Source organism: Apium graveolens, chromosome 5 (genome assembly GCF_009905375.1).
Source record: "Apium graveolens cultivar Ventura chromosome 5, ASM990537v1, whole genome shotgun sequence".
Taxonomy (NCBI): domain Eukaryota; kingdom Viridiplantae; phylum Streptophyta; class Magnoliopsida; order Apiales; family Apiaceae; genus Apium; species Apium graveolens.
In genome coordinates this window covers 95594935-95617475 of record NC_133651.1, presented here as the reverse complement: position 1 = coordinate 95617475, position 22541 = coordinate 95594935, and the positions used below count along the sequence as shown (strand labels likewise).

At 34.5% G+C, this 22541-nt stretch overlaps 3 protein-coding genes and 1 long non-coding RNA gene across 4 annotated transcripts; 2 read left to right on the top strand and 2 right to left on the bottom strand.

The window, feature by feature from the left end:
* The first annotated feature begins 9185 nt into the window (after positions 1-9185).
* On the top strand, positions 9186-10371 carry LOC141724295 (transcription factor MAMYB). Its single transcript, XM_074526370.1, has one exon. It carries the CDS (start codon positions 9278-9280, stop codon positions 10214-10216), a length of 939 nt encoding a protein of 312 aa, XP_074382471.1. The 5' UTR covers positions 9186-9277; the 3' UTR covers positions 10217-10371.
* A 2387-nt stretch (positions 10372-12758) lies between these two features.
* Positions 12759-14778, bottom strand: LOC141661428 (expansin-like B1). The gene is made up of 5 exons (XM_074468438.1): positions 14573-14778; positions 14389-14495; positions 14048-14226; positions 13693-13825; positions 12759-13325 (listed from the first exon to the last, which is right to left on the bottom strand). The coding sequence occupies exons 1-5, from the start codon at positions 14715-14717 to the stop codon at positions 13119-13121; spliced, it is 771 nt and encodes a 256-aa protein (XP_074324539.1). The 5' UTR covers positions 14718-14778; the 3' UTR covers positions 12759-13118.
* A 1260-nt stretch (positions 14779-16038) lies between these two features.
* Positions 16039-18142, bottom strand: LOC141724294 (expansin-like B1). The gene is made up of 5 exons (XM_074526369.1): positions 17919-18142; positions 17709-17815; positions 17154-17335; positions 16696-16828; positions 16039-16533 (listed from the first exon to the last, which is right to left on the bottom strand). The coding sequence occupies exons 1-5, from the start codon at positions 18061-18063 to the stop codon at positions 16327-16329; spliced, it is 774 nt and encodes a 257-aa protein (XP_074382470.1). The 5' UTR covers positions 18064-18142; the 3' UTR covers positions 16039-16326.
* Positions 18143-19561: 1419 nt separating this feature from the next.
* LOC141661383 (uncharacterized) lies at positions 19562-20537 on the top strand. Its single transcript, XR_012549928.1, has 2 exons — positions 19562-19801; positions 20128-20537. It is a non-coding gene; the product is annotated as an uncharacterized LOC141661383 (long non-coding RNA).
* Positions 20538-22541: the final 2004 nt, after the last annotated feature.

Below are 22541 nucleotides of genomic sequence, written 5' to 3'. Positions count from 1 at the left end.
TTGAGGATATGTTGCGAATCTGCGCAATAGATTCCAAAGGAAATTGGGACGATCATTTGCCCTTAGTTGAGTTTTCCTACAACAACAGTTATCACGCAAGTATTGGCATGCCGCCTTATGAAGCGTTGTATGGAAGAAAGTGTAGATCCCCTACTTATTGGGACGAAGTTGGTGAGCGCAAGTTAATTGGCACCGAGCTAGTGCAGCAAACGAAGGAAAAAGTTGAAATGATACGAAAGAGATTAATTGTAGCTCAAGACTGACAGGCAAAGTACGCGAATCAAGAGCGGAAAGATGTGCAATTCGAAACTGGAGACAAGGTCTTGTTGAAGATATCTCCTTTGAAAGGTTTAACTCGATTTGGAAAGAAAGGAAAGCTAAGTCTAAGGTATATTGGACCATTTGAAGTATTGCGACAAGTTGGGAAAGTGGCGTATGAATTGGCACTGCCGCCGCAAATGCAACATCTGCACAATGTATTTCATGTATCTCTCCTAAAAAAGTATAATGCCGACGCGAGCCATGTGATCGAGTTGGAACCAGTAGAAATCCAACCAGATTTGTCCTATGTGGAACAACCAGTGCGAATTTTGGATCGAAAAGAAAAGACGCTTAGAAATAAAGTTGTACCTCTAGTTAGAGTGTTGTGGAGAAATCCACTAGTCGAGGAATCGACTTGGGAATTAGAAAGCGAAATGAAAGAAAAGTATCCCCATCTGTTTGCTTAGATTAGATTCTGGGGACAGAATCCTTTTAAGGAGGGTAGATAGTAACGACCGAGAATTTTGCGTCGTAATTAAGAAAGTAAAGTATGTGTTATGTGATGAGATTATGTGATTAAGTGGTGATTATTTGTCTTATCTGTATACTAAAGTTAAGGAGCGTGAATAAGAACGTTCCAATTTAAAGAGTCAGCTTAGAAGTCGAGCTGTGGTTTCGGGCCGTCAGGTAGAACGGAACCCATCCTAGTATGAAAATTTAATAATATAAAATGTGAATTATATGTGAAATGAATGAATAAAGTATTTCGTCTTAAGAGACGTGTTGATTGGCAAAGATAATGAGAAGCGTAATCGAAACGCTGAGCGTCGGGCCGTCAGGCTGAACGTGACCCGGTACGCGTAAAAGAGGATAAAGATTTAAGAGTGATATATTCTATGATCAGACCTGAGTCGTTATGTGACTATATGCGTGTGATTGCTTGACTGTGTACATGACTATATGTTCTGTGTCAATTTTGTGAATTTTAAAGGAATTATGTGATTTAAGTAAAGGTTTAATTAACCTTCGTGCATTTTTATAAAATCATCTGAGATGGATAAAAACATGGGATTTGTTATGTTATCTTCATAGAGGTCCTAGAGACTTTTTAAAAATAATAAGTGAATTAATTGTTGGACCTTGCATTTTTAAATCGATTTTATGAGGAAAATATATTTATTAAAGCAAGTTTGCAAAATTTATATAAAATCAACGGTTCGCTCAAATTCTTATTATGAGTAATGGATAAAAAGCTAATTTCGAGACCTACGTGTTAAAGATTTTTATTCAAGACAATTTCATCTTCCCGAGAGAAAAATATTTTTACTTTGGATTTCGTTGCACTTGAGTAAAAAGAGAAACAAAATGCAAATTACAAAGGGGGTTATTAGATTACCATTTTACCCTTGTTTGGTGGAGTATAAAACACTCCTTCCTTCCCCCATTTTCTTCTTCTTGCCGTGCACTCACTCTTTTCTCTCTTTCTCTTTCTCTCACTTTCACTCTCTCTCTCTCGGCAACTCTCTTTCTCTCTCTCTTTGATTTCTCTCGGTATATTGCCTCTCCCTCTCTAATTCCTTGAAACACTCCATGAATCTTCATCCTTAATCCATACAAGATCTTTAATTCGTGTGCATGTGTGTGTTTGTGCTTGCATGTCGTAGTGTGTGTGTGTGTATTGGGTTCGGTTTCGAGCCAAGAACCGAGGGCTTGCTTGATTAGTTCATGTTCTGTGATTAACGTGCTGAAATCAGATTGCATGTGGTGTTGTTGCATTGGCTTTGTTAAGAAATCGGGGGTTTTTATGGTTGGACACCCTCGAATGAGGGCACCACCGTGAAGCCACCGCCACCGGTGATGAACTCCGTTGAACCGGTGGTGAGTTATGATGTTAAAAACTGAGCTTTAGAACCTTAAGATCACTTCTTTATGTTTGCATGTGGTGTTTTGATTGATAAGGCCGAATGTCCATTATTATTTTTAAGGAAATTAAGTTGATTTTGGTTAAATGCATGATTTAATGATTTGATGTTAAGAAATAGGATGATTTGTAATTCAAGGAGTAAGAATATCAAGTTGCATGTTTTGTTTTTGAAAAAGGCCGAATGGACTTAATCTTTAAAGTTGTTTGATTTGAGTAAACTTGTTTAAAGTAATAATGGATTGTTATTAGCTTGAAAAGGAATGAAATTATTGATGCATGCTAAGTTAGGTTCGAATTTTTATGTTAATAAGAAAGGAAATTGATTTTTGTGAGATAATCTTGGTAAACACTAAGTATGAATAGCCTAAAAGTGATTGCATGTTAGTCTTAAAAAGGATCAAGATGTGCATGTCCTTGTTTGGTTCTTGGATTGTAAATTTTGAATTTTTGCCGAATAGAAAATGGGTTTAGAAGAGATTGATTTGTGATTAAGTGAATGCATGCATGTTGATTGAATAATTTGATTAAAGTTGAGTCATTAGGTGATGTTTGGCTTTGTGCTTCGGAAATCTTGATGAAAATGAGTTAAATGACTAAGTTAAGGTTTAAAACAACTTGAAAATGTGATATAAGACTTTGCATGTCAAGATTGATCTTTGCATGTGTGTTTTCTTGATAAACCTGAATGGGTCTTAGGCTTAAAAAGAGAATTGAGTTGATTTTTGCTAAAAATCTTAGTGACTAATGAGAACTTGATTGCATGACCATGATTGAGTGGTGTTTATGTTCGAAATTTGTTAATAAAAAAATGGTGCTAGTTTAAATGTTGGATCATGCTAGAACTAAAGTTTTATGGTGTAATTTTTGAGAAATTTGATTGTATATGTAGGATTATGGTTCGGATTTTTATGATTAAAAGAAAGGAGAATGGTTCTTTAAAGGTTGTTGAATGAGATACGTGTTTATGTGAATTAAAGTGAGTATTTGATTGATTTTATGGTGAGTATTTGCAATAAGGCCGAATAGGCCATAAGAAATAAAGGTCAAAACTTGATTTTGGTAATTGAAAGAATGATTGAGTGTTATATGTGAAAATCTTTGATTTTGCTTGATTGGATTGTTGTTTTGGTTCGAATTAAGGAATAAAAGAAAAGGGAATTAAGTCGATTGATATAAGTGATAGTATGCACGTAAATGTTTGGTTATAAATGGGTCTAGTACTCGTAAAAGAGTCGTGTTAGTGTGATTTGAGAAATAGCCTAGGTCAAGCGAGTACGCTTTGATTGCTAGGTATATAAGGATATAAAAACTACGAGAAAGGATTGTGCTATGTGCTGTGTGCTTATTTGTATAAGCTATACTCGTATAGTTCGAGTCAAAGATATAATCGAGTTATCGTATAGAGAGATCATTCCGGGAACGAGAGTTAGGAATCTAATTAAGATTTCTGGTTTTTATTGTAGATTCGGAGCGTGAGGGCATTCGGGCTAGGAAAGGGAAAAATATACTAGGTGGCAGTAGTTCAACCCTCAGGAAAGCAATTTCAGGCAAGTAACTCTGATTACTTGTGTAAATGATTATAAAGGAAATGTTGTTCATACCATGTAGAGTATTGAACTATCAAAGTATAAAACCCTTGCTTTATGAAACCCTGATATTGATTTCAAGTACCCTTGTTCTTGATAACCTGTTATTGATAATCCTATTAATTTCACCCTTTGATAATCTGCCTTTCTGTTCCAGTTTCCTATAATGCCATGAATCATATTGAACCTTTAATTATCTTGGATAACTCTGTTAATGATACCCTGTTTCTCTTGATCGCCCTAATGATCCCTAAGTTATTACTGATCCTTCAAATTTAGTACCTTATTATCCTTGATACAGAATTCTTGAGAATTGTTCCTTGTGTATCTTTGATTCACTCCCTGAACTTTGTTTCTTTAAAATCTGAATTAAGAATGAGTTTCGACTTGAAAGAGTCCGAATGATTTCAAAGGCTTGGTAATGATAAAATGAATTTTAGAAAACCTATTGTTTTCCAACTCAAGGTTTTCCAAATGAATTCCTGATGGATTGGATTGAGACGTAAGAGGCTAGTGGGACTAGTCCAGTCATGGTAAGAGGCTAGTGGGACTAGTCCAATTTAAGGCTGAAATTATACCCAATGGTACCTTAAAGACCGGAATGGAGGTCGATACGGGCTGATCACCCGTATATAATGAAATGGAAAGATAAGTGATCCAATCAAGGGTTCTAAATGATTATTTAAAAAGGGAACTGAAACTTTTATTCAGTAAATTGATTTTTGGAAATGAAAATGGTTTATACTGTTTTGAAAAGAGTTCATTATGTTATTGTGGAGCTTAAAGCTCAGAACCCTGATTCCTGAAATTGTTGATCATATGAATGATTCTATATCTTGAAATACTGTTGCTTTCCTCTATCGAAAGATCTATTTTGATCCTATAATGAATTGTGATGAATATCGGCTTTTGTTCTGTTTCGAGCCTTGTTTCTTGAAAGCCCAACTATTCTTCGGATACCCTTTCCTTATCTCAAAGAAAACAAAAATAAATATATGGAAATTTGCCACCTAGATTCCTGAAATTGTTGATCATATGAATGATTCTATATCTTGAAATACTGTTGCTTTCCTCTATCGAAAGATCTATTTTGATCCTATAGTGAATTGTGATGAATATCGGCTTTTGTTCTGTTTCGAGCCTTGTTTCTTGAAAGCCCAACTATTCTTCGGATACCCTTTCCTTATCTCAAAGAAAACAAAAATAAATATATGGAAATCTGCCACCTAGATTAACTAAAGTAGAATGCCCTAGTTTGTTCAAAGCATATTGAGATTTGATATTGTAGAACTGCTATATAGTTACTTGCTGAGTTTTCTACTCATTTATTTTGTCTTAATCTAACCATGGCAGTTAAGCAAGAAGATGGTCAGGCTTAGGCGCACTGCTCGTAAGAGCGTACCTGGTGGTCCCTATCGTGTTGAGGGCTTCCAGTTGCCAGAGCAGGTAGTGCAGGTTATGAGTGAGCTCGCGCCTAGAAAGAGGTGTATAAAGATATAATGGGTTATCTGTCGGTTTCCAGCCGGAACCGATATTGATTATTTAATAATATTTTGGGTTTGTAAGTTATATTCTGTGATTGGTAGTTGTAATCTTGTCTCATACTTTATCCTGCTGATCCTGTTAGTAGTTAATCAGGGTTTATGCATATTTAATTATTAGAATAGAGGTGTGTGAGTCCTCATTTCCTAACCCCGAGATTGAGGGCGTCACAATACCCTTCCTTATCTAACTGACCCAAAGATAACAACATCTTCTTCAGTCCAGGAATGTACCTTACATTTTTCAACGTCCAGCTAGTTCCCAAAGAGGTTCTGAGATTAATATCTCCCATGCCCGCAATATCCAAAGTCTCATCATCAGCAAGACGAATTTTACCAAAATTTAAAACTCTGAAATTTAACATTAAATCCTTGCAAGAGGTAGCATGGAATGATGCACCAAATCCATAACCCATGATTCAACCGAACATTCAACACAACAAATCAAAACATCGTCATCCACCACTTCTTCAACTACGTTAGCTGAATTATCCTCTTTACTCTTTCCTTTGGGAGCCATGGGAGCCGTGCACTGATTCCTAAAGTGACCTTTCTTCTGAATATTCCAACAAACAATATCCTTGCGATCTTTGGATTATCCTCTCTTCTGTGACTTCGATCTGCTACGCCCCTTATTCTTCCCCTTTTCGAACTTTCTGCCTCTACTCTCAGCACTCAACAAGGAACCTGACGACTCTCCTGAGTTTCTCCTACGAATATATTCTCTTCAAGAATTGAATCTCGAACTCCATCAAAAGTTATCTTACCGCTCCCAGATGGATTACTTATAGCATTGAGAAATCCCGACCAACTGTCTGGTAATGAGGATGCCAATAACAAGGCATGTACTTCATCATCGAATTTAATATCCACTGATATCAATCTTGCTAGGATAGAATTAAATGCTTTCACATGATCAGTAACACAATCTCCTTCATTCAATCTCGTGGCAACCTATAAGCGAATCAAATACACCTTATTTGAAGCAGACGGCTTCTCATACATGTTTGACAAAACCTTGATCAACCCATAAGTTGTTATTTCCTTGACGATATTGTATGAACGTTCTTCGCCAAAGTCAACCTGACAACCCCCAGAGCCTGCCTATCCAATAGCTTCCAGTCTTCCTCCTTTATTAAAGTTGGTTTCTTCTCTTCCATCGGTTCGTGTAGTTTTTTCTGATACAAATAATCTTCATTTTGCATCTTTCAAAACCCATAATCTTTGCCATCAAATTCGTCAATATTTACCTTCCCGTCTTCTGTCATCGCTCTCACTCGCCTGAAAACCTAAGCTCTGATACCAGTTGTTGAGTATACAACAATGAAAGCAAAATTCAAAGCGAAAAAACAAGAACAAGAAAATAAACGACAATCACACAAGATAAAGATTTACGTTGTTCGGAAATTCCTACTCCACAAGCCGCACTAATTTTGTATTGATCTCTCACAATTTGTTGTGTTATGATTTTACAATTACATGAGTATTTATAAAAGAAGAAAATAAGACTAAATCAAAATTATAGTCCAAATCTGAAAAGTAGACTAACCCATAAACTAATCTGAGTGTGAATAATCTATTTTCATGGGCTTAATTAATAGACTCCACAAACCCAACAAAACACCCGTTGTCTTATATCATGAATGACATTACGAATATCTTGATTTGAAAAACCAAGTTTTTCCACACCACCACATGTTTCACCAAGAAATCTCATCGCTTGGGCGGTTTCAATCCCCAATTTATTAAATAACTCGGTCAATGTTCGGATCACCACATCAATATTTTTTGACCTTTGCATGAATTGTACTTTATCCGGAGCTACCATATCATGATCATGCTTCAATTGAACCAACGTTATTTTCCACTTATCATTTTTAACCCTATGAGTGACACACATTCGGGAATTATAATTTGTTCTTGGAATTACATCTATAATCCTCCTTTTTTCCTGTTTCTCATCTTCAACATTCTTTTTCATTGAATCTAATCTCCCACCCTTACGACAAATATACAAGCGCGATGATACACCATTTCCCTTTGAATATCTATGTATGGGTACTCATAATAATAATATCAATCCAATACTTCTACCGTAATCTCTATAGAACTCTTCGGCTTCATCCAAAGTATTAAAAAGCATCCCAACACAAGGGACAACACTATTCATATTTGATTTTGAAAACCTATTTTTTCTCAAAACTCATATCATCATCCTTATCTACATTAACAAACTTTTCTTATAATTAACATCATCAATATCATCACTAACATCACTATCATCATTTATATTCATTTTCTCTTCTCTATTAAAATCATCATCAACATCACTATTATTCATTTTTTGTTTTTCTTTTCTCATTAGATCACCCTTTTCCTCTTTTTCCATATAATCAACATCATAATCTTTATCCAATTTTTTCTTAGATTTATATTCATAAGTATCAACATCTATCAATTCATAAACATCATCTACAATAAGTTTACGATAAACCGGATTTTTTTCCTACAGGTGTAAAATTATCAAAATCATCATGCTCACTAGATGAACTTGAATAAATAAATAAGTGTGAAGCCATTAAAATAGGAATAAAAAACATACCTTAATCTTGAGCTCGAACGAAAAATTGTGAAAATGAGAAGAAAATTGTGAAAAAGATGGAAAGGAAAAGGCTGGCGGATGTGCATTTAATGCTCCTTCCGCAATGATTCATTATGGAAGGAGTATTAAAGACTCTAACCAACCAACACGCCACTGACGCGTGAAATTTAAAAAATTTCCAAACCTTTTGCAATGAATTATTGCGGAAGCACTGGGCTTACACTAGGCTTCCGCAATGATTCATTGCGGAAGTGCCTATTTTTTTTTCAAAATAAATTTTTTTAGTATTTTTTTAAAATTAACCATAAATTTGATATGGCTTGTTAATATTAAAAGAATTTTTATATCATTTTTTATTTTTTAAACATACATATTGTTTATTTTACCTTTTATTATGGTAAAATAAATACACTTAAAAATAAAAAATTATTTAACAAATATATTTTTGGTTTTAGAATACTTTGTTTATGATATAAAGTCCAGTTAGAAAAGAAAAATATACAATTATGTATTACAAATGTTATAACACTTCATAACCACGAACGAAGTATTTTGAGTATTGATTCTATCATTTTTCTTTGAAATTAAAAATTTTGTAAATTTTTATTATTTTGAGTATAAATTTATTTTAATTAAATTATTTAATACTGACAACATAATTGAAATATACTAATTATTTAGTAATAAAACAAACGAGGCTTATAAAATGATATATTGCGGAAGGTGACGTGGTGTGGCTTCCGCAATGAATCAATGCGGATTGGTTTGAACGACACAAATTTGTTGGTTCCAAAATCACATGAAATCGACCGTAATTGTGAAAATTTTGCCATAAATAAATGATGTTCGTGTATCAAAAATGAAACCGCAAACACGATATCATCCTATTACTTTCGTGTAAATTATCGCGCTGGAGTAACATGAATAGAGTAAAAAAGACCAACGCAACCATTAGCTCTCTTCTAAAATCACCGATTTTATCTATTAATTACCCGATTAATCATTTTAATATGCTCTGCCGATTCGATTTTATAATCCGATTTTACTATATTTTTTTCTTAAATTTATATATTTTAATAAATTAATTATTTTTATATTTTATTAAATATATCCAATTAATATTCTGATTAATTTATATAATTAATCATCAATTATCCAATTAATCACTAAAAACAAAAAAATTATTGTGCCGAGTAATATCGATTTTCGCAATTTAAAATAATTACGGAGATGATTAATTGTTGTGCCTAATAATATCGATTAATCACTAAAGGAACTGAGAGGCGAGAGCCCAAGAGGGGTTAAATAAAAGCATATACACGTTACACCCCACCAAGATCTTCTTCATCGTCTTGAATCTAAAATGGAGTTCTTGGATGAAGAAAGCAGGCCAAAACTCCTCTTTCAATCCCGCACAATCTCCACAAACCCCGAAGAAACCAATCCAAACACACCCTTATTCTCTCTCCAGAACCCCACTCTTTTCATCTCTCTCCCTCTCTCTCTCCTCCTCTTTTTCCTCTCTCTCTTCCACTTCCAATCTGAACCTCTCCAATCCATCTTCTTTTGGCTTGCCCTTTCATTTTTTGTTGGCCCTTTTGCCCCCTCTATCATCACTGCTGGTGACATTAGAGTAGGCCTTGGCCCAATTCTACCTCCCCCTCCTGAAATTGAGTTGCCCAGCTCAGATTCTTTGGATGTTAGTCGAAAGGCGAGTCGAAGAAGTAGAATCAAGAAAGTTGAGGAACCCCAGCAAGATTTTAGCTTTAGTGTTGTTTCGAAAGAGGAAAAGAAAAAGGAGGGATTTTTGAGTAATGGGGTTGTTGGGGTTAAGGAGGAGAGTGAGTGGACTGATGGGGATTTGGAGATTTTGAAGAAACAGATGGCCAAGAACCCGGTGGGAATGCCGGGGAGGTGGGCGGTTATTTCTGAGGTGTTTAATGGGAGGCATTGTGTGGAGAGTGTGATCAAGACTGCTAAGTCTTTAGGGGAGAGGAAAGTGAGTGATTCGGATTCGTTTGATCGGTTTTTGAAGAATAGGAAACCGGTTGATAAGAGAGTTGAGGAGGAGATTGCCAATGCAGGGTTTGGAAGTAATGGGGAGGTGAGTAATGAGAAAGAGAAGAGTTGGAGTAGTGGGGAGGATATTGCTTTGCTTAATGCATTGAAGGCTTTTCCGAAGGATGTGGCTATGAGATGGGAGAAGATAACTGCTGCTGTGCCTGGGAAGACCAAGGCAGCGTGTATGAGTAGGGTTGCTGAACTGAAAAGGGATTTTAGGATCTCCAAGGCGGAGAAATGAGTTAAAGAAAATGTTTCATTCTTGGAATTGTAGTATTTGCAGCATTGTTAGGTATTTTCTGATTTATTTTCATAGATACGTTTCTTGATACTTGAAAGTGAAGAATTCTGTTTCCATAAATACATGATTAAATAAATTCATTATCTTTATGAGAAGAGGCAGTATAGTAACATATGTACATTATCGAAGAAATCATGTTATTCCGTTGCAGCTTATATGAATGAAGTGACTATAGTTTTATATCTTAATTAGTTAACATTAAAGATATTTGTGTATAGGGGTTTAGGAGGGAACATTTTGTGAGTACATTGTTCTTAAAACATGTCCTGCATCGTTTCTGTTTCACATTCATGTGTTTTCTTCTTGTTCCCTGAATGAGCATTAGTTCATTGCTTGATGTATGATGAATCATTATCTCAAAGTGGATTTCTTGATCACGGTTCACAAACTTATATGATATCATCGTGGATCTATTTTGATCACAGATCATCAACTAAATGACTGTTGTATGATCTCCCTTTGTTTATATTTTGAACATGGATCATCCACTGTATAATTGCGTTGTATGATCTTATTGTGAATTTATATTGAGAAATGTCTCCACATTTCTTTCACTCTCTTCTGACCGGTTATCCTTTCGATTTCCTCTTTTTATTATTTTTTTTATAAAAAATAGAATTCCTTCATCTCACCCCCAAAATCATCCATGAAGATTGTACTTTTAAATATACTGTCTTGCTGTTGCCAATCAAAAGAATTCACCATTCTGTTTACCAAAACCAAACTGTGCTTATTTGTTTTAAAAACCTCCCAGTGAATTTTTCTCGATTATTTTTTTTCCCAATTTTCCTGTAAAGTGATTTTTAAATTTTGCACATTTGTTATGTTCAATCATTTTGTTTTTTTTTTTAATTTGCTTAAAAGATAAAATCCTTGTTTCTCCTCTCCTTTCTGGCAATGTCTACACCTACTCTAATCTTGGATGTTCAGAGAAACTGTAGAATACAACTTCGATTGTGTAATATAGTATCCTTGGTCAAGTCAATCATCAGCATGTACTCTGACATCTCATTATTTACGAAGACCTGTAAAATCTCCGATTATACAGTGAGAGGTGAGAACCATGATCAATTTACAAGGTTTAGTTTCCGATGTAGATCCCTTTTCGTGTACATGTGCTGTTTCTTGTATGTATTTCTTTGATGAACTTCACACTAATTTCTCAATGAATCTAAGAGTTTTGGTATGTTGACAAACAAGCATTAATGTATCTATATCCAATTGTCTGAAAAATCACCAAAATTTGAGGTTTAGTATTGCTTATTTGAATCTTATACGAACTTGTACAATCATGTAATTCTCGATCTGTATCTATTTGTATGGGGCTAGGATTGTTCAATCTTTAGGCATAAATGGCAGTTTATGTATGGATATATATTTTTATGTAGGCTTTCATGATTTACTTGTGTTTGTGTGTGGCTTGTACAGTTCAATAGCTAGGTCAGTTTTTCGATCATAATAATCCGGTCGGGACTAATATGTTGTGCTCAATATATTGCATTTCTCCATATTTTTATATATAATCTAGAAACTAATGTTAAATTCTATAATGGCCTGTTTGGATACACAAATAATTTGAATTTGGATTTGATCCAATTACTACTCATTTAAAAGTGAAGCCCACTTGTGAGAATTTAAAATTATAATTTGAACAATGTCATTTCAAATTTCTCTAAGGCCCAAATAACAAATAATCAGGCTCGACCCACTCTCTTTTGCCTTTTATTTGATTCACCGGAACCCGTTTTAGCAGTGCTAACAGCTTTATTTTCAAGGTTCATTGCAGCTGCATACTCCTCAAATTGCTCAGCACCTTCATCAGTAGCTCTATCGGAGGAAAATAATGTACAGATGTCATCCCAATTTTGAATATGTTTGTTCTGTGGAACTCCCTGTACAAGCACATCACAACATTAAAAATTATACTCTTTCTGCAGGGCATTATATTTGGGTCGAGCCTGATTATTTGTTATTTGGCCCTGAAAAAAATTTAAAATGACACTGTTCAAATTATAATTTTAAATTCTCACAAGTGGACTTCACTTTTAAATGAGTAGTAATTGGATCAAATCCAAATTCAAATTATTTGTGTATCCAAATAAGTTATTTGGGTCAATTCCAGCATTTCAAATAAAATACTTGTATCAAAATAGACCATAAGGATATATATACAAATATGATATAGATAGTTTTGTTGCTTGTGTTGAATTTAGTATTGTATAATATATGAGGTTGCATTATAACACCGCGGTATAAGTTATAATCAACATATTGTAATGTTAAATCTTATGGGGTGTTATAATGCAACTTCATCTGTTGATTTACCTCTTGAATGTTAATGTGCATGGTTTTTTTTACAATGAGGCTTTGTATGACACTTCCGTCCCTTGATGATCCATATAACTCAAATACAATACACGAACCAAAAGAAAGTTTGAAGAATGATATTTCTCTGTAATAAGAGCTTTCATCTGATAGAGCATACATATGTTACAATTTGCGTGGAGTAAGAAACCATGAATTTAGGTAAAAAAAAAATGAAAATGAAAACTGTCACTAAAATAAAGCTATTAAATGAGCTGAGAAAATGTCAAGGGCGCTGTGCACCAAGAACACATCCAAAGCCTTTTAAGGTACAAGTACAAACAACATATAAAACACTCCACTGAAGTTCCAAATAATTTAAATAAAAAGGTTCAGATATCTTAAAAATCTCTTGTCATTTGACTGCAGAAACCCCAAAATCTGCATAAGAGGATGTTCTAAAAGAGGGACAAAGACAGCATTCAACTAACAAAGCAAAAGCCAAAACCACTAAATCATAAAAAAAACAAATAAAATTTTACAAGTCATTAACTTGTACTCCTGTGTCATATTTTTTTCCAGCCTTCCAGTGTTTGGGTAAGTTATTAGCTGCAACTATCCATGATTCATCTCCACTATCGTCACTGAGCAGCATTCTTACTGACAAGGCGCCGGTAGGTGGCGAAGTAGTTGTCCACACTGCTCCATAACTTCGACTCAATAGCTTGCACACTAATCTTTTTGGCTGCCAATAAAATCATCATTTCTCTCAATATTTATCATCATTAAGCCCCCCCCCCAAAAAAAATTCTCATTAGACTACAGATCTGCTTGTTGCCATTATAAAAACAACCCTAAATTTGCTTGATAAGTGCTTACAAGTCTTAGGACTTATTTTCTGTCGCTATATGGTCTATCGACCACTCAGTTTCAGACCAGTTCGTTTCAGACAACACTTAAAAACATTTTAAAACCCTGCTTACGACTCTGTTATGCCAAAATAGTAATTTCTTTGATCCTGTGAGAACCTAGAATACAAAACTACAAGGTGTAGGCATTCAGATTAAAAGGAGTTGGAAGATATCAATATCGGAAGGCTACGTGAGCCATACCTCACATAACTTGACTGCAGTAATGTCCTTGGTGCCTTGTTGATACAATATCATAAAAGCCAAGTAATAAGGGTAGTCACTGTTCTCGTCAATCTTGATGATTATATTTTTGTTTGGATAGCTGCATGGAATCCTGTTTCCAAACAAAAAAGAGAAAGATCTTGATTTCGGGGGTATTATGTTTTCCATGGAACATTAACAACTCATATTAATTGAGAAGTTAAAATAACAAAAAAAAAAGACTCCGGTCACATTTAGAAGCTTATATGCAGGATATAAGCAAAATATACTTTCTTCAGCTAGAAAAATATGTACACAACTTCTGAATTATATGTATAATTTTAAGAAATGTTACCGTTTATATTCAATATCAACCACACCAAGGGCTAATAGAGATTTAGCATCAGATTTACTTTCCCCCATTCTACCAAACGCTTTCCTGCTCAGAATAAAGTCCCCCGGACCAGATCCCTGGTCAGTTATCACCACGTTCACTCCTTTGTCCGAACAAAAGTTACCATTGGTGCACCTCACCTAGTAAGCATGCAAGTATTTGTCTAACAATTTTAGCATCAATCTATATTGGATAAATATGCATGCCTTTTAAATAAGTAGCTAGCAGTAACATAAAATTTAATGGTGTATTCAGTTCACATTGCCATATATTATGGTCCAATCAACTTTGTTGATACTGACCTGATAGCAGGCACCACAACCAATACCTCCTCGATAGAGATTAGATGCAGCTGATACATATCCGTTGTTGATTGTTGCTCCATATCTACCAAACCCGCAAGCTCCAACTGCAAAAACAAGTAGAAAATGTATTTAGTCATTTATAGACATTGATGCAGGTATCATATTGTATTGAGATTCTTACTTTCTGTCCCGTGTTGATCAGAGTTAGGGTAGTAGACTGCTTGAGAATGAAGGAAACAGTTGCTACATGTTGCAGCATTCCCCTCGTAAAACATCAGATGAGAAGACAGTGTTAAGATTAATATTAGTTGAAGAGAAGAAGCCATTGTAAGATAATAGAGAAGCAAAGAAAGGAATGAATTGCGCTTAGCAGATATGTGTTGTATAATGTAAACTAGCTTATTATATTTATACTAATCAGCTACTTGACCACCTTTAAGATCAGGAATTCTTAATCTTTATATTCAATTTTTCTTTACTAGTGGCATTGTTTTTCGACATATATCCTTTTCCCTTAACTCTTCAAAGAATTCTACTTGAATATTAGTTATCAACATATTAATTTTTAGTTAATTTACTGTTCTGAAATTATACTGCAAGTTAACATTAGATTACAATACTTTTTTCGAAGGACCACATAATTAAAAGGTGCAGAAAACACTTTATTGCATATCTTATTGTACTTGAAGAAATTAGAATCATTTTCCGGTGCCTTAAGTGATAAGTTCTCAAAGTTCCATCATTATTTCTTAGTAGTGTAGTAGGAAGTTGTATAATACCTCTTTGCATGTTATTCCTTTTTAACAAACGCAAGCACATAGCAAGAAAAATAAGTTGGAGTCAAGATTTTAAAATCTTGAATTGATTTGAAGGTACTGAACAAATTATAATTAATGATCCAGATTTAATTGGTAAGCTAAGAAATGTAATTAGAATTGTAAGAGGTTTTGCTTGAAGAAGAAGAGAACTGAAACAGTGATTAGTTGGTTTGCCACTAACAATTTTATATATTTATATAAGTTAAGCAGCATATGGTAGTGATCCTAGTTCCCACTTGTTTCAATAATCACAGCAGAAATCTTGCTTCCTATATTTATATCATGGTATGCGTGTAAACACAGTAAGTTCTGCATCATTCTATGCAATTTGGCAGACTGATCTCTAGATACATGAACCCCCTCAATACAAATACAGGCAAATTGTTGGATTGAACTAGTTTCTAATTGGGGTTGTGTAATTCTATGAGGATTCGTCTGCCTGAATCAGCGTAAGGCAGACTAGACTCTAGCTGTGCTCGTTGGATTAGGCCATACGCCTCTGCATTTATTAAATCTCAAGTAGGCCTCTGTGAGCGGAAGGTAGTATCAGACAATCTTGTCTAGCTTTATTTTCTGTGAAACTGATGATTAGAAGCATAAAAATTCCTCAATTCTGGCGATAACAGTGTGGAATTAGTAGTATCCATCACACTCTTTAGGCATTTGAAAATTTGTTCAAAAACACTCATATCCCTACTACAAATGACTACAAATTTGTGCTTATATATCACAAACTTAACCAGTAAGGTACCAATCGTAGATATGCAAATAATTATCATGACATTATATTGAGACTCAAGTATCATCCACTGATCTGGTTCCCCCACTTTCTGTAACACCAATCAGTGTCAGAATCTATTATGCATAAGCCTTTATAATCAGATTTTTCAGAAAATAACAATTTGATGAATATAACCCATCTATACCTCTATTGCCTTTATATCATAAACGGGTAGAACTTATATCAGTATTACATAAAAATGTTGGTTTCTAACAGGGGATTTACTGAACTTGGAATGAAGTCCACTTAACGAATACAATCATCGGAGATGAATAATTTAAATGAATCTCAATTATTCTAATATCAGAATTACAGATGTATCATCGTGTTCTGTAGTTAAGCGTTCATTTGTACTCCAGTGTCATAGGTGTCTCCAGCCTTCCAGTTATCTGGAATGTTATTAACTGGGACAACCCAAGTCTCATCTCCAGTATCTTCATTACTAAATAGCATCCTCAGAGACAAAGATCCACTAGGGGGTGAAGTTGTTGTCCATACAGCTCCATAACTTCGACTCAGAAGCTTGCAATTAAGATTCTTTGTCTGCAAGTAAGATTGATACATAAACATAAAAGTCAAGTGTGTACGGGCATGTGTTGTGTATGTTTGTATAGTATCTAAAACTTCTAGATATGGAACATGGTAATCTCATCCTAAGAACAATTTTTTAAATTTTAATTACATAGACTTGAAAAGAAGTGTTACCTCACATAACTGCACAGCGGTAATATCACTGTTTCCTTGTTGATACCATAAAGCAAAAGCCAAGTAATGAGGATAGTCGCTGTTTTCATCAATCTTAATTGTTATGTTTTTGGATGGATAGCTGCATGACACTCTGTTTGTGAAACGAAATTGAGTAAAACAGAGATTTATATTGTGTTACAAAGTGAAAATCATTTGTTTTAAAATATCATTAGCATGCTATGATAATTAAGTACTCATATCAGTGCTTGAAGGTCGGTCTGCATTTGTTAAAATTGTCTTGAATTATTTGCCCAATTAGAGTACTCTCTGACGTAAACTTTGTACGCGAACTTTGCAGATTATCTTTTGCTAATTATAAATTTGTAGGAACTTGACATATAATAAGTACTAAGACAACTTCCCATAAAACCTCATTGCAGACAAGTTAAGAAAATAAATATGTGAAAACAGTGTACCTTCTATATTCAATATCAACTACACCAAGATTTAGTAAAGAGGCAGCTGCATCAGTAGTCTGAGCCATTCGTCCAAAGGCTCGCCTGCTGAGGATGAAATCTGTACTGGGGCCGGATCCTTGGTCAGTTATAACCACATTTACTCCTTTATCTGAGCAATACTGGCTGTCCGAGCACCTCACCTGATAAAAAAGGATTTAATGTTTAAATAAATCCTTAAAGGTGATTTAAACACCTAAAATTAATTTTTGATTTAAGAAAGCAAACTGACTTGTCTTCGAAGGACCGGAATAAGATAAATGATAAGTTCTTGTGTTGCATCATTCTAGTTTCGATGTATGGTATGATTTTTCACGATACTGTCAGAGTACAAGATCCACTTACTTGTTCTTCCTAGTAGCACTTTGAGGATGCAAAAGAGTTGGTCATCTTACAAGCAGTGCTTGTTTAGGAGAGGTCTCTAGTTGACTAGTTCGTTCTCTTTGGTGAGATGTGTGCAGGTAATTTAAGATATTTAAAACAAATGGATATGATTCTTTGGATGTGCGTAATCACCTGATAACAAGCACCACATCCTACACCATCGCGGTAGAGATCTGATGCAGCTGACACGTCTCCGCCATTAATAGTTGCTCCAAATGTGCCATACCCACACGCCCCGCCTAGCATTCAGGAATAAAAAAATATATATTTAATTAGTATAAGCAGTTACTATGTGCATATGGAAGTGTGTGTGTGACATGTGTTCATAATCCACAATCTTACTTTCTGTTCCTTTTTCATCTGAATTCGGATAATAAGCTGCACGAGAATGAATGAAACAGTCACTGCATGTTGCAGCAGTTGCGACGTTTAGAGCAGAAAGGAAGATTACAAAAAGAACTAAAACGCATTGGAAAAAAGAAGCCATTGATGATTTGGTTGTGATGGAAAAGGATAGCCAGAAGAGGAAAGATAAGCAAAGTAGCTTGGAAGTTGGTTGTGCATGAAGTTGGTGTGTTTAAGACTATTTATAGTGAAATAATCAGCCATTTTTTTACAAGATATGTGGCTTTGACATTTGGATTAGTTGAAATTCTGTTATACTTGTGTCCTAGCAACCTTATTAGACTTGACATTGAATGATGAAAAAACAGCTGTTGAATTTCTCTTGTATATTGTTTCTTTTTCAGTCCTAGGTGGATATTTTCATGTGAAAAGCTGTCTAAAAGGAATTTTACTTTGAAATTTTTGTAAAATCTGATGACAGACGGTATGTTTCCACCAGATACAAAGTTTCTCCGTAACTAATGTATCCGATGTTCAATTTATTCATGAACACTGACTGAAATAGTAACATTTTTCTCTTGACCAAATCTTTCGGTGACGTACTACGTATTGATATTAATTCATGTATGGTTTTTTTTGACACTCGACCTAGTATTACAGAGAAAGAATTGCTGAGCTAAATGATGACTACAGATATGGGTCAATTGCAGACCTCCGATTGTTCCGATCCTAAAGATTGTCTGAAAGTACAAGGCAAGGTAGATTAAGGGTCATGAATCTTAAAGTTAGGTTGTTCTGCACCATACCAGGAAGCTTCAACTTTGAAGGGGTTAGTCATATTGAGAATGCGAGATGTTCTTCCGGTTGAAAGATGCATCTGTCCACTGATATACATTGATTCATAACTTTGTTTTGGCAATTTGGCCTAATGGGAAGGCATATGGTAACAGTGACATTGCTTAAAGTATCGTGTGCCTTTTTGCAACTTGTACTTGGTTTTGACATGCACAAACAGTTGATAACAACAAATCGTATTTGTCTGCAAATAATGTGTGTTTGGTTGTATACCACCCAAGTAACCCCCTCAACAAATTGAACACCACACCAAGCCCAAGGTTAGGCAAGGTAACATGAATAGGATATTTCAAGCTTGATTTACAATATCACACACATTGTATTGAATTAAACTGTTATTTTTGGTTAAATTGTTAGAAAGAAAAAATTTGTTATTTTTAGTGAAAAGATAGTGAATTGGATCAAATTAGTTAGTATTTATCATCTTAATTAAATCATCTACAGTAAACGAACAATTGAACAGTGGAACAACTATCTAAATTGAATATATTTCAAGTTAATAACTGTGTAATCGAAGCTTCAAGTATAGTTCAAATTAATGTTTGGTGAAATAGCACCTGGGTCGACGATATAAGTTTTGTTTAATATATTACATTTGACTTTTTGGCATGTTTAGAAGGGTTGACCATACATAGTTATAATTATTATTTTCAAAAAAAAATTTGAATAAAAATATGAGATCAAAATTTGTATTCAGAGATTTTTTTAAAAAAAAATAATTTTAACTATATAGTCAAACCTCCTAAACATGTGTGTCAGAAAGTTAAACGTCATATATTAAAAAATAGAGTGAGTAGAATGACAACAAGACATATGAATTAGTTATTTTCCGTCAAGCTTCATTCAAAATCAGTTGGTCTGTATATATGCTAGTATAGGACAAAGACTCTGTATCTTTTTTCATTAATAAACTTGTTCTTTCAGTTTTACAAAACTTCTCACGGTATCAGAGCAATTATGTTACACATGGTTATACATACAGATTTGTACATAACTTTGCTGCGTATCTTCATCGTCTTCATCAGGTTTTAATTCATATGTCCTTCGATCCGAAACTAGTCCTTAATTACTTACTACGAAATCTAGTTGTTGAAATCTTGATTTCTTGATCAGATTTTCTTTTTCTCTGAAGCTTTTATCTGAATTAGTCTTATTCGATTGTTTCTCTAGCTTGATTGATCTATTTTTCTGGTTAATTCGTTGATATAATCTCAAGAAACCTTATTAATCTCAAATCGCACTCTATGTGTTTGATTCTTTGCTCGAACAACAATTTTTACTTCATTTTTATCTCAAAACCCTACAAATCATTGAATTTTATTTTTGTTACGTGTTGATTCTCAATGATCAGGAGGAGCTCAGGATATGACTGTTTTGGATGTCATCAGGATTTGATGCATCATCAGTATCTGCAAAACATAAGTATCTGAAAACAGTCTGTTGTGAAGATTAAGTCTGTTCCTTATTTTGAGGGATGGATATTTGTTCGTTCTGAGTGATAGGACTTTTTGTATTCAGTTGAAGATATATATCATTTTCTGTTAGTAATTGATAATGCATATTCTAGACTGATTTGTAGTAGCTGTGTATTATATAAACACAATTTAGGTCATCACATAGTGATTAACTCGAATATTGTACAACCTAGCAGCTCTCAAGAACATCAGATATTGTACGACCTAGCAGCTCTCAAGAACATCAGTATTTCTTGAGAGAGTTTGTAACAGTTTTTATCAGAAATATAAAGAACTGTTATATTTTTATACTTGCTCGAAACATTTATACAATTGTATCCAACCCCCTCAAACAACTATATCATTACTGGGAAACAATTGGTATTAGAGCAAACTGATAAATTTACAATCAAAAGCGATCTAAATATGTCTCTGAACAAGTATGAAAGTATTAAAATCCCCATTCTGAAAAAGGCTGAATATCCTACATGAAAGTTGAAGATGCTCATGCACCTGGAGGCTACAAATCCAGACTATCTCGACGTAATCAATGATGGACCATACATGCCAACAAAACTGGTGCCTACAACTCCTACTGTTGCTGAACACTATCAGTTGAAGGAGAAGAGTGAGTGGACACCAGAAGAGAAAGTAGTTGTGCTGAAAGATGCAAAGGTAAGAAACATTTTACATAACAGTCTTGATTCTGTGATGTCAAACAGGGTTATAGCCTACAAGACTGTCAAGGAGATCTGGGATGCTCTTGAAACTCAATGTCAAGGAACCATGACCATCTAGAAGAACAGAAGGGCTGTTCTAATTCAAGAATATGAACATTTTGAGGCCAAACCCGATGAAAGCCTCACTGACATCTATGACAGATTTCTCACCCTTCTCAACAACTTATCCTTGGTGGGAAAAGTGTATAATCAGGAGGATTCAAACACTAAGTTTCTGAGAGCCTTGAATGAGGAATGAGAGACTCAGACTTCAATCATACGACATCAGTATGATTTGGAAATAGCCTTGAAGTCTATGGCATGCTGAGAACTCATTATCTGGAAGTTCAGCAAAGGAAAGAGAGGAAAAACAACAAGGGAAAATCAGTTGCTTTGAAAGTGAATGCTAAAGCTTCAAAAGAAAGGTTAGTTGAAGCTGCAAGGAAAAAGAACAATCTGCCAGAATCGGATACTGATGATTCATCATCAAATCCTGATGATGATACTGATTCTGAAATCGATGAGAACATGACAAATTCTGATGTCATGCAAATGGCTGCATTGCTAGTTAAGGGCTTCAAGAGGATACAATTCAGGAAGTCTCAGAAGAATAGAAGCTTCAGGAAAAAGTTCACTGGAGGAGAAAGGAAGTCATCTGGAAGAAGAGAAGAGAAGGACTCTAAAGCTGGAAAAGTCGACAGGCCGAAAATCAAGTGCTACAACTGTGATGAACCTGGTCACTTTGCTATAGAGTGCAAAAAGACAAAGCATGACAAAGGGAAGAACAAAGCCTTGATTACATCAAGGAAGGATGGACTCCACTGATTCTGAAAATGAAGAAATATGCTATGCACTGATGGCTAGCTTTGATGCTCTTGCTTCCTCTGATTCTAAGGTATCAACTTCTTTCTTCTTTTTTGATACGGAAGATATATCTGAACTGAAATCTATTCTTAAGTCTCTACATGATTATTTTAAAAATAAGACTTTGGAGAACAATAGGCTGTTATCTGAAAATGAAATCTTAAAGTCTAGGAATGATCATTTGGAGTCTGACTTAGTAAATCAGATTGAAGTTCAGAAAGAATGTGAGAAAGTTAAACATATAGTAAAGATACTAGAAGCTAAGTATAGTATGTTGGAGAATGAATTAGAGAATGAGAGGAAAACCCTTAAGGCCTGGACTAATTCAGGCAAAAAGGTTCATGAGATAATCTCTAAGAAAAACTGGAAATAATGTCTTGGTTTTGTAGATGGAATTAAGGATGTTGACACTGAAAATAAAACTACTGTTAGATATATTTGTGATGTCATGTCTAATAATGATTTGTGTTTAGTTTTCAGATCTTAACTAACAGGACAAATCAGGACTTAACTGGAAATCAGTACTTATACTGAAATCAAAACTTAAGATATCAGAACTTAAGTTATCAGAACTTAAGATATCAGAAGATATTTATCAGAAGATAATATCAGGACTTAAGAAGATATTCAGATAAGGAAGGCGGCTGATTGAAGGAAAGAAGATTAAGACAAACACAAGAAGAGATATGCATGGAGAATAATTCTATGAAGAATAGAAGACTTGGAGG

Coding starts and splice junctions, on each gene's coding strand:
- LOC141724295 (XM_074526370.1), top strand. CDS start 9,278: ATGGAGTTCTTGGATGAAGAAAGCAGGCCAAAACTCCTCTTTCAATCC.
- LOC141661428 (XM_074468438.1), bottom strand. CDS start 14,717: ATGGCTTCTTCTCTTCAACTAATATTAATCTTAACACTGTCTTCTCAT. Junction 14,496..14,572: donor TGATCAACACGGGACAGAAA/GTAAGAATCTCA, acceptor TTGTTTTTGCAG/TTGGAGCTTGCGGGTTTGGT. Junction 13,826..14,047: donor GTTGATATTGAATATAAACG/GTAACATTTCTT, acceptor GTTTGGAAACAG/GATTCCATGCAGCTATCCAA.
- LOC141724294 (XM_074526369.1), bottom strand. CDS start 18,063: ATGGCTTCTTTTTTCCAATGCGTTTTAGTTCTTTTTGTAATCTTCCTT. Junction 17,816..17,918: donor AGATGAAAAAGGAACAGAAA/GTAAGATTGTGG, acceptor CCTGAATGCTAG/GCGGGGCGTGTGGGTATGGC. Junction 16,534..16,695: donor CCGCTGTGCAGTTATGTGAG/GTAACACTTCTT, acceptor TCTTACTTGCAG/ACAAAGAATCTTAATTGCAA.